Here is an 11245-nt window from a genome sequence, read left to right on the forward strand (position 1 = left end):
TATGGAAGATTGGGGTTGACATTCGATTAGGGTTTATATTTCTATGTAGGGCTTAGAGATAAGTGGCTAGGGTTTAGTTTATGAAATATTGGGGTTGACATTGAGTTAGGGTATATCCTTCCATGTAGGGTTTAGTAAATTAAGATTGAGATGGGATTAGGGTTATATTTCCGTGTAGAGTTTAGTGATTACCTTCTTCCCTGTAATCATAGATAACTCAAAATTTGAACAATATATATGTAATATGCTATTTTCTATTCTATATGATCATGTAGAATGGAAATGCATGTTACTTACATTTCGAAATTTGGATTTAGTTTATGAAAGATTGGGGTTGATATTGGATTAGGGTTTATATTTCCATGTAGGGTTTAGTGATTAGTGGCTAGGGGTTAGTTTATGAAAGATTGGGGTTGACATTGGATTAGGATTTATATTCCCGCGTAGGGTTTAGTGAATATTTGATAGGGTTTAATTTATGTATGATTGTGGTTGGCATTGAGTTAGGGTATATGGAAGATTGGGGTTGACATTCGATTAGGGTTTATATTTACATGTAGGGCTTAGAGATAAGTGGTTAGGGTTTAGTTTATGAAAGATTAGGGTTGACATTTAGTTAGGATATATACTTCCATGTAGGGTTTAGTAAATTATGATTGAGATGAGATTAGGGTTATATTTCCGTGTAGGGTTTAGTGATTATCTTCTTCCCTGTAATCATAGATACCTCAAAATTTGAACAATATATATGTGATGTGCTATATTGTTTGTTACATTTTCTATTATATATGATCATGTAGAATGGAAATGCATGTTACTTACATTTCGAAATTTGGATTTAGTTTATGAAAGATTGGGGTTGATATTGGATTAGGGTTTATATTTCCATGTAGGGTTTAGTGATTAGTGGGTACGGGTTAGTTTATGAAAGATTGGTGTTGACATTGGATTAGGATTTATATTCCCGCTTAGGTTTAGTGAATAGTTGATAGGGTTTAATTTATGTATGATTATGGTTGACATTGGGGCAAACATTACCATGAAAGCATACCCATATAAACATTTGAGAAATATGTTAAAATGATCTTTAGATTGCAACTACATTTTCACATTTTCTATTATATATACCTCATGTAGAATGGTAATGCATCTTACTGGCATTTCGAAATTTGGGTTTAATTTATGGAAAATTGGGGTTGACACTGGATTAGGGTTTATATTTCCGTATAGAATTTAATTATTAGTTTATAGTGTTTAATTTATACTCCGTGTTGGGTAATCATTCCTTCCGTCACCTTCTTGCTTTTGAGTTCCTTCGGATGGACTTACAGTGGTAATTAGATGGAATACAACATTTATTGGCACACGTTCTAATTTACACCACTTGTTTAACTCTGCACAGTAAAACATCTCTAATAATTCCACCTATTTACTTGGCTTCCTCCTAATCCTTTATATGGAATAGTTGTAATCCATTAGTGGCCATTTACTGCAGGGAATACGTCATTATCTCTGCAAAACCGCACACATCAGCGTCTACGTAAGTGGTTATTTTGGGTCATGTGCATACACCTTATCTAGTTTATGTAGTTCATGTGGAATGAAAAGAAGATTCTTCGCATGTATCTATTTACGTTCATAATATATATCACATTCCATCTGACTCATGTCAAACGGAAAGTTCCGTCGTCTAAATTGGACGGTTTTACTGAACTCGGCTTGACTTTATGTAAACCATTTCGTATTTTACTTTCACCATGCACCTTATCACGGTTCTGAAATTGAGAACACCATCACTCCATTGTAAATGAACTTACAATAATCCATTCCACGTACGTGACGTAGTATGGAAAGCAATACAATCGGAATAGGATTTATGTCATCATCTTCAGATCGCCGTTACGTTAACAGAGTTTCTATCTCTCTCACATCTGTTCGTCACTACTCTTGATTTATATCCTCCTGCATACGTGCTCAAGACAGCTGTGCACAACGATCCCTATTATATGTGATTGTTACAGTGGCAGACAAACCCTCCACGTCGTTCACTTTATAACAACGAACCGGCACCATGCTATGGTAAGGGGCATAACTGGGTGGAATCAAGGCAAAAAGTATGACAATGAATTACGTCAAAATCATTGTTACTTTCTTCATTTGTCTTTCAAATCTGGCTATCTCGCCAATAAATCCAAAACGAAAATCATTTATAAGTTTTCTTCACGAATCTATATAATTAGTTATAATTCACATTTGATGAGATTAACTTAAAATCGTTGGTGTACTCTTATATAAAAGCAACTTTATTGAGAAGTAGTGGTTGGCCGCCCTGCGCCCTACGAGTGGGAAGTTATATTAAAAATTATTTTATATGAATATATATCTTAAATGAAGTATTTAAAATATCAGTGTAGATTGGAAATGATATTATAGATGAACAAATAATGAGATCATATTGGTTTAATCGTCATGGGTTCGATTCCCCTTGGCCACCCGGAGCACCTTAAGTGGTAAAAAACGCGGATCCGTCTCGTAGTGATTAGTCTTTGGGCCTAGAAAGCCTTTGGGATCACACTACGATTATCAAAAAAAAAAAGAGATCACATTGGTTTATAATGAACATTTTTGGTTATATTTGTAGTTATTTCAGTAATATATTTATTTTTATTTTTAGTTATATTGTTTGGTTATATGTATGAATTATAAATTTCAAGGGATCACTTTTTGTTGAATGTGAGGAAATTGGGTCTTAGAATGGCTGCATTTGGCTAAATTTATAATATGGTACTTAAAATGGTTCGAAAGAGAGCAGTGTTCAGTTTTGATTTATACCGAAAACGCTAATTTTATTTGTTTCTTTTAATTTAAGCTATGTACAATTATGTTACACCTATGTATTTTTTCTGGTTGTTGTATTTTACCGAGTTCATCCAAACTATGCAAAAATATTTTTTACTTCCATTTTAATAAAAAAATCATGGTAGAGTTTTTTCCTATTATTATATAGATAAAATGTCAACGTTATACAAAAATTATGATGTTTGGCTAAGAAATTGTGGTCATATGTCGGTGTTTTCTTAATGTTTAGTTACTCCAATTTTCTTTCTAATAGGTTGTAGTTACTGAGCTAGTTATTGCTTAAGCTACTATAAATTTATTTTACATTTCATTCACTATGTTTGTGTACTTAACATTTGAGTTCATGTTCATTGTTTAGATTTGATATGTGGTTTTGTCAAATAAAGTGGCCATAATTGATATTTTATTGAAGGTGCTATCTTTCATATGTATCCATAACAGCATAGTTGTCCATGTTGAACAAAATTACACTCTCGCAAATTTAAGCTACAAATTTAAACTACAGTGGTGGATGTATAATGTTGTTGTAAATGGTGGCATTGTTTTTTTTTCTAATTCGTAGACATCATATGTTTGGTTGTTTTCCTGACCTTTTAATTACTATTAAAACGACTTTGCATTTTTTTTTTCTAGGTATTTTATTTTTGATGAATTAAACAAATATTTTCCTTACTCTGTTAATTAATTATAAAATACTATTTGTTTTTCTCACGAAAGAAAATCGTTGAAACAAAATGAATTATATACACGCTTGGTTCGAAATAACGAATCAAAGAAGTTGCAATCATTAAATTAAACTGGCAATTAGTTTAACAATAAAGTGGAACTTGTATTTTAACAGAGTAGGGTTTTTTCCTTAAACATAATCACGATCCCTAATCTAAATAAATGGGACATATTTTTTGTCAAAAATATTTGTTTGTAACAAAATCTATCAAAAATCTAAAACACAGAAAATATTTGTTACAAAAAAGATAATTTACAGCATTAAATCATTTTACCATTTTTTCTATATCTTAAATCATTTTCGGATAAACGAAATTTAGATCCAAAAAATACTTATAAAATTTTAGTTTGATCTCGGATCTAGTATTTTTGGATCGATTTTTGTTCGGCAGGGTTTTTGGATCCGGGTTAAAATGTCGAAAGCCCCCTACAGATTTTCTCAAGTCTTTACTACAAACGTACAGTTCCTGTTAAATTATTAGCCAAATTAGGCCCATGTAATCTTCACGGGCTTAATGAAATCAACAGAAGGAAAAAGAAAAACAGAAGCCTAAACAGATAAACAAAACGCCAGACCTTTGTCCACCCTCCATTTTAAGCCTTCACCATCTCATCTCTCCACCTTGTAACTTCCACATAATTACCGCACAGACCAGTACACACAAACCATTATTCGTTACACAACTCAAGGGTAAACCCGTAAAAAGACCTACCTTCTGTCTCCCCCTCTCCATCCTCTCATCTCCAACCATAACTTTTTTCAGAAAGATAACATTTACAAAAATTCAAATCTTTAAACAAAAAAAAAAAAAAAGAAACTTTACATTCTATTACAAGTCTACATAACTCATAGATCACTGCACTCTCCGTATCATAACCACAAACATGAAGGCGTCGATGAAGTTTCGTGAGGAGAAGAACCCTCTCCTCCGCGCCAAGATCCCTCTAAGCATCTTAGGCCTCCCGTTCCAATCCGGAATCGTCGCCGGAGAATCCAAAGAGCTCAGCCTCAACCTCTCCACCTTCTTCGAATCAGGCCCGTCTCTCAAGCTCGCGTACCGCCCCAACGACTCCCACAGCCCTTTCTCCCTCGTCGTCAAAACCGGGACGGGACCCTTCGGCTCGCCGATCTCCACCTCCATGCTCATGAGCGCCGAGTTCAACCTCCTCGGTAACAAGAACAGCCCGACCTTCATGCTCCACTTCAAGCCGCGATTCGGCGACTTCTCGATCAAAAAGTCTCATTCCTCCTCCGGTCTGATCGGATCGGTGAGCGGAGAGGAGGATTCGTCGATCGAGGTGGTGGATTCTCCAGGTCCCGGCGGAGGGTTCAGGAAAGTCACCGTCTTGCCGTCGACGTCCGCCGGAGATATCGCCGGTTTGCTTTCCGGCGTGGAGGTCGCGGCGAGGACGTCGCTGCCGGTGAGGGGACGCGCGGTGGTGAATTTTCGGTGGGGGGTTAGGGTTCCGACGGAGATCAGGCGCGATTTCGATCCGACGGCTGAGATTTCGTTGCGGAGGTTTCCGTTTCTGGTGATGGATAAGATAGGGATCGAACACGTGGACGGGTGTGGTGGTGGTAAAGAGACTAAACCCGTTAGCGATCCGGGTAAAGTTTCGGGTTTGAGAAATAGTGAGGATGTGTGTTTGGTTATGGAGGAGCTTCGGTCGGAGAATAGAGAGTTAAAGAGAGCTGTTGAAGATCTAAGGGGAGTGATGGTATCGAACGTCAGGCCATTCTATCCGGCGACGGTGGATTATGGATCGCATTCAAAGTACCGTGAAGCAGAGAGGAGCAACCACAACAACAGCAACAATGGTAGAGCGAGAGGTGAACGGTGGAGTAGTGAGAGAACGACGTCGGATTATGGCGGGAAGAAGAGCAAGGAAGAGGGTGACGTGGCGGAGGAGCTGAAGAAAGCCTTGAAAGGAGCTGCTTGATGGTACTATTTGGTGGTAACTCTGCCATCATCTTGAGAGTTGATAAAAAGCTTTATTCGTCTTTCTTGATTTAGCTATGGCTTTTGTATATATCCGTTTAAGTTACTGCTGGCATTTTGGAACATCTTCTGAACATTTCAATGGAATTGCAAGACGTTTAATATGTTGGCAGTTAGCTATGAGCTTGAATGTATCTCAACCATGGATGAGTTAAAGGGATCATATTAAGGATATTTGCTAAGTCTCTAGGATCTAGAAAGCTATCTGGAAGCAATTGATCTATTAACTAAGATGTTTACAAGTAGTTATTAGTCATGTTTGTGGTGGTGAGTGAGAAGACTTCTCTGTCTGCCAATCCCTAACACAATATGTGATCTTAGATATGATGAATTTATGAATGTTTTGGTCATGATTGCTTGCAAGTTTGCTTCAACAAAAAAAAATGGGAACAAGCATCAAAGCATGTTTGATTGGCTACCTATTTTTATGTGATAATCTAAAGGACTGCAAGATTTCTTCTAAACCAATTAAAATCAGAATGTCAAGCAGAGGTTCCACCGTTATTTTCAATCCTCACATACCAATCAAGTGTTTGGCAATAAGGCAACCATTAACAAAAGACGCTACTGGAATCAACATGTAGACTTGACCCGTTTCTGGGTTATTTTACAAGTACTAAAGATCTCAATCAATCAAAGTGCATAAGATGCTTATAGTGATGATACTCATCATTGTCCTGCACCGGATCCTGGAGGAGTTTCAAAGTCTGGCTTCTCTCCATTTTTCCATCTAATATCTTCATCCGGAACCTGCAAAGAATCATTTTGAGATCAGATCTTTACATATGAAAGGAGATGACAAACACTTCTATGTATTATTACCTTCCTAACATCCATCCAGCTTAACGCTTCATTCAACCACATCACGTTCGGGTCAACAGTCGCAAGGCGATGTGTTCCCTAACAAAGTAAAACGTGAACAAAGGCATAGAGAGAAGAGAACACAAAGGAAAGGGTTTTTGTGTTTATTACATCTTTAGCGTTAAACTCTTTGATCACCAAGACTTCGAACTCATCTTCACCAGGCATTCTTACACAGACCCTTCTTCCAACTAGAGCCTCCGGATTAACTCTGCCCCAGCTCGAACACAGTGTTGGTTTCTTTGCCTGCAACTTTGTTATGAAAAGCCCCAAATCAACGCTCTGCTTTACAGGTAGTCTTATGGTCAGTGGCTTCTCTTTCGTTTCCTTCGCTTCTGAATCAACCCTGAGTAAAACAAAAAAAATTAGTTAAAAATAATCGAAAGTCAAACCCTTTATGATCAAAAGTGTATACACCTTTCTTGATGGGCGACAAGGTTCTTCTCAATGTTATCCTCAAAAGAGACGAGAGTTTCTTGAGCAATACTCCACTCGCTCATGAGCTTCTCTATGATCTGAGTTCTCTTCTGAAGCACCACCAAGACAAACCCTTAAATAGAAGCAAACACAAGAGATTTAATGACGAGAAGAGAGAAGTGTTTACGTTTCCTGATGACAAGGTTTCAGCTCTGAAGGCAAGAAGAACAGAGTAAAAGGCTCTTCTTTGTTGTTCGTTGAGTTTCTGTTTCTTGGAGTCTTCTACGAATTGATCTATCATGTCTTCATCGTCATTGGATTCTAGCTCTGGCTTTGACTCTTTGTGAGAACCAGGAAGCGACTTTGCAGCCATTGATGTCTTCGTTGATGGGATGAACGTTGGATCCTCTACATCACAGTAGTAACAGAATCAAGATTACATCAATGCAATGGAATCACTCGAAAACCCTAAAGAGGTTGCGATCGAAATGTTGCACAAGAAGTCGATTCGTGAGGAGTTTTTGAGCAGACGTACCTTCGAGAGGATCTATCATGCGTTGATCTTTGTGATCTGCCATTGAAGAGATGGAGCAGTCTCGATAGAGCAGAGGAAAGAATGTGTTGTAGAGGTGGAGGAGAGAAGAAGGAGACGCGAGATGTATATGACTTGTGGAAGAAGGTAGGGTTTGTTTAGTGTAACAAACTCTTGCGCTTTTTTTGAACGAGTCGCTTACTTTCAGGCGTTAATTTTGTTTTAGTCAAGAAACAAGATTCATTAATTAAAATTGAGAAAATAAATAGTTTCACATAAATTTAGTGGAGTCAGTTGATAGAATTGACTTCTTCTTCTCTTTTTTTTTTAACCAAAATTTAGTCCAATAATTCTTTTTTTTTTTATTAAAATTTATTTGATTCCATTAAATATGTTCTTAGTCCCTTAAATTTTAATCTGGATGTCATCGATATCATCAATATCTTGATCATTCTATACACCAGATGGTCTTGTCTTTGCCAGAAGGAAAGATAGATAATTAGAAAAGGAGAGTGATTAAACCGTATAGAGTTACGTGTGAACCAAGTTTACATGATTTCACTTGCATATTATAATTGAAAGAATTGTTTTGACCCAACACACCTTACCGATTTGCATTTTACTGGTTGTATACCCGCTTGTGTAATCGCATCGTATTCATATGAAATAGTCTCCAAATGTTACGTAAAACATTCTCCAAGATATTAATTTTGGGTCTCGACTCTCGAGTATGCTACATAAAGTCATAAACTGCAAATGTCAACGAAACAATATCTAGGGATGTGGAAAAGTGAATCTAGATCATGTACATTTAGCAAATTAGTATATACTCCCTCTGGATTTATATGTATGATGTTTTAGGTATTTCACACATATTAAGAAAATAATTACTTGCTATAAATTGTGTCAATACCATGAGTTTTAATGCATAACCTACGACAAATAAATTCCCTAGTAAAGACAAGTTGCATGTACCCTACCAGATAACTATTTGCTATTACTAGATGTGTTTGTTTTTCAAGATAAATTTGGTTACTCAAAAGACACTTTACACTTTGGAAATTTTTTAGTTTTGGAGCCACATTTTTAACGAAAACGAATTTAGAATGGAGCCAAAACCAAAAGAGTATTTCACTAATCTTCTATATATATTAGCAATATGGATTGATGCCAATTAAAACTTATCAATGGCTTTTCACAGATTTGATTTAAATTTACCATTTCAAAATAATGAAAGAGAAGCTTTGTTTGATTTGAATAAAAGTCCACCAAGAAATTCTACTAAGTGATACATTAAGTGATGGTAAGTATGAAGACTATAAATAGTACTCTTTGCACAGGTGTAAGATGTGTGCGATAGTTAATTTCATGCAATAGTCATTAATAGTTTGGTGTTACAAAAAAAAAAAAAAAGTCATTAATAGTTTGACTTTGAAATATCTTTTACCTATATACATTTTTATCACTTTTGCACAGATAAATATATATTCTTGGAAGTTTCATTTTTATAAAACCAAAATGCATTAATTAAACCTCAAAACATCTTACATTAGTATACAAGAAAAAAAGCTACAACATCTTACATTCGTATCCGGAGGGAGTACTAATCACTTTTTCATTAAGAGTCAAAAAGTTTAAAATCAAACGCATAATGTCTAGTACTTAATTTGTTGTTCGAAGTTTGGACTATGCATAGAATATTGTAGGAAGAGAAAGTAGTGGAAGAAAAACTTTTCCATTATAACTCATCATGTTTTGTTGGAATATAAAACTGCAAAATCAACCGAGGCTACGTGCTACTCAGTTAGATAATGTATGTATTCTACTTTTCCAAGCAATGTTTTCTCTTGATTACGGATACCTTAAGACTTGGGGTTAAATGAAAGGATGTAAGTTGTATTTAAACAGAAACGTAATTCGTAAGCATAATTCCTTTTTGTTTAAATATTAACTAATGACCTATAGAATAAATGTAAAATGATACTTCTCTATATTACGTTTGTAGCCAATCAATCTCTTTTTGTCAATCTAAGTTGATTAAAGATGTTTTCAATAAAAGAATATTGAGAAGAAATAAAACGCACCGTTTTCAATAAGGCGATTTTTTGGTGATTGGCGATTTTCAGAAGTGGTTTCGATCTGAGGGTTTCGAGATGAATCTGGCGCCTCTGCCGGATTCTAGAGACGATCTGGGGATGGATTCGATTTTTCCGAAGGTATCAGAGGAGGGGGAAAAGCTAAGCAACGAAGTAAAAGAAGGTGAATTGAAGAGGATGGATCAAAGCTGGGTGAAGGCGGCGCATGATAAGAAGCAGTTGAAGAAGTATGAGGTTGAAGTCTCAAGTAAGGATGGTATTCATATGGTGGAGATTCCAGATGAGGTTCTGGAGAACACAACTCCGCTTTGGGAAGACTTTGTAGTGGGTAAATTTCTGGATCTGGCTCCACATGTGGCTAAGGTTCATATGGTTTTAAACAAAATCTGGAAGTATGGGGATTCGTCTACAAAGGTTGAAGTATTTGAAGTTAATGCGACGACGATGAGGTTTAGGGTCTCAAGTCAGAAGGCAAGGGAGAAGGTTCTTTGTCGTGTTATGTGGAATATTGTGGGCGTTCCTATGTTGGTTTTGAAATGGTCACCAGAAGCTGAGGGTGAAGAACAGAAGGAAGAAGCTATTCCTATGTGGGTTCACTTGGAGAAAGTTCCTCTCCACATGTACTCGTGGGAAGGACTGAGTTTTATAACTAGCACTGTAGGATTTCCAGTGAAGCCACATCCGGAAACCATAGCTTGTTCTAATCTAAATGAGGCGAAGATATTTGTGAGGGTTGATGTCACAAAAACTTTACCAAAGGAGATCACATTTTCAAAGGAGGGAAAGCAGTTCGCTGTTAAGTTCTATTATCCATGGCTACCAGCTAGATGCAAGTTCTGTGATAAATGGGGTCACAGTGAAGTAGTATGTGTGATGAAGAGTAAAGGAAAGAAGAGAAAAGATTCTGGATCCCCTGCTATGAAGGTTAATGGGGAGAAAGTTAGAAGTCCTAGTTATCTAAGTGTAGGGAAGGAGAAGAAAAGTGTCTTAATGGAGGATAGTGGAGATAAAGTTATGGATGTGGTAGACAGTGAGGAAAGTGCTAAAAAATTAGAGAATGGTGTCAGTACTAGTGGGTGCGCTAAGGTTTCGCCAGCCAAAACAGGAAGATCATTTGATCTATCAGCTCAGAAAATTGATGATGTTGAGATCTCTGCATTAAAATTCTCTGTGCTTAGTCTTGAAGATGTAGAGGAGGGAGAGTTAGTAGCAGATGAAAAGTTGCTTACTGAAGTGGATGATGATCAATTAGAAACTGAGGACATGGAGCTACTTGAGAGTGATCAGGCTGAAGACATTGATCAACAAGTTATTGAGGAGAAAAAAGTTGGGTTGAGAAGAGGACGAAAGGCTAAGGTTCCGGATGCAAATCCTGGGAAAAGCATTCGGTCTCGACGAAAGCACTAATATATGGGGAGTTTCTTCTGGAATGTTCGTGGTTTCAACAAATATTTAAAACATTCTGTGATAGAAGAGTGGGTTCGTTGTAATAACTTGAGTTTTGGGTGCATTCTGGAGAAGAGGGTTAAGGAGAGTAAAGCGGGTAGTATTTTGAAGAAAGTTTTTCCGGGTTGGTCTTATATGACTAACTATGAACACAGTGTGGGAGGGAGAATATGGCTAGTGTGGAGAGATGATGTTTGTATGATGCCAGTGTATAAATCTGATCAGCTTATAACTTGTTCCGTGGGGTTGAAAGACAAGGAGGATTTCTTTTATACTGGAGTTTATGCAAATAATTTGGCAGAGGAAAG

At 36.7% G+C, this 11245-nt stretch overlaps 2 protein-coding genes across 2 annotated transcripts; one reads left to right on the plus strand and one right to left on the minus strand.

Moving 5' to 3' along the window:
- The first annotated feature begins 4313 nt into the window (after nucleotides 1–4313).
- LOC106320370 lies at nucleotides 4314–5757 on the plus strand. Its single transcript, XM_013758726.1, has one exon. It carries the CDS (start codon nucleotides 4471–4473, stop codon nucleotides 5524–5526), a length of 1056 nt encoding a protein of 351 aa, XP_013614180.1. The 5' UTR covers nucleotides 4314–4470; the 3' UTR covers nucleotides 5527–5757.
- A 302-nt stretch (nucleotides 5758–6059) lies between these two features.
- On the minus strand, nucleotides 6060–7529 carry LOC106320369 (protein EMSY-LIKE 1-like). Its single transcript, XM_013758725.1, has 6 exons — nucleotides 7399–7529; nucleotides 7051–7271; nucleotides 6864–6973; nucleotides 6558–6792; nucleotides 6408–6485; nucleotides 6060–6335 (listed from the first exon to the last, which is right to left on the minus strand). The coding sequence occupies exons 1-6, from the start codon at nucleotides 7439–7441 to the stop codon at nucleotides 6255–6257; spliced, it is 768 nt and encodes a 255-aa protein (XP_013614179.1). The 5' UTR covers nucleotides 7442–7529; the 3' UTR covers nucleotides 6060–6254.
- Between the last annotated feature and the right edge of the window lie 3716 nt (nucleotides 7530–11245).

The sequence above is a fragment of the Brassica oleracea genome, unplaced genomic scaffold (assembly GCF_000695525.1).
Source record: "Brassica oleracea var. oleracea cultivar TO1000 unplaced genomic scaffold, BOL UnpScaffold00895, whole genome shotgun sequence".
NCBI lineage: Eukaryota > Viridiplantae > Streptophyta > Magnoliopsida > Brassicales > Brassicaceae > Brassica > Brassica oleracea.

Coding starts and splice junctions, on each gene's coding strand:
- LOC106320369 (XM_013758725.1), bottom strand. CDS start 7,441: ATGGCAGATCACAAAGATCAACGCATGATAGATCCTCTCGAAG. Junction 6,974..7,050: donor AAACCTTGTCATCAGGAAAC/GTAAACACTTCT, acceptor GTGGTGCTTCAG/AAGAGAACTCAGATCATAGA. Junction 6,336..6,407: donor GCTGGATGGATGTTAGGAAG/GTAATAATACAT, acceptor GATTCTTTGCAG/GTTCCGGATGAAGATATTAG.
- LOC106320370 (XM_013758726.1), top strand. CDS start 4,471: ATGAAGGCGTCGATGAAGTTTCGTGAGGAGAAGAACCCTCTCCTCCGC.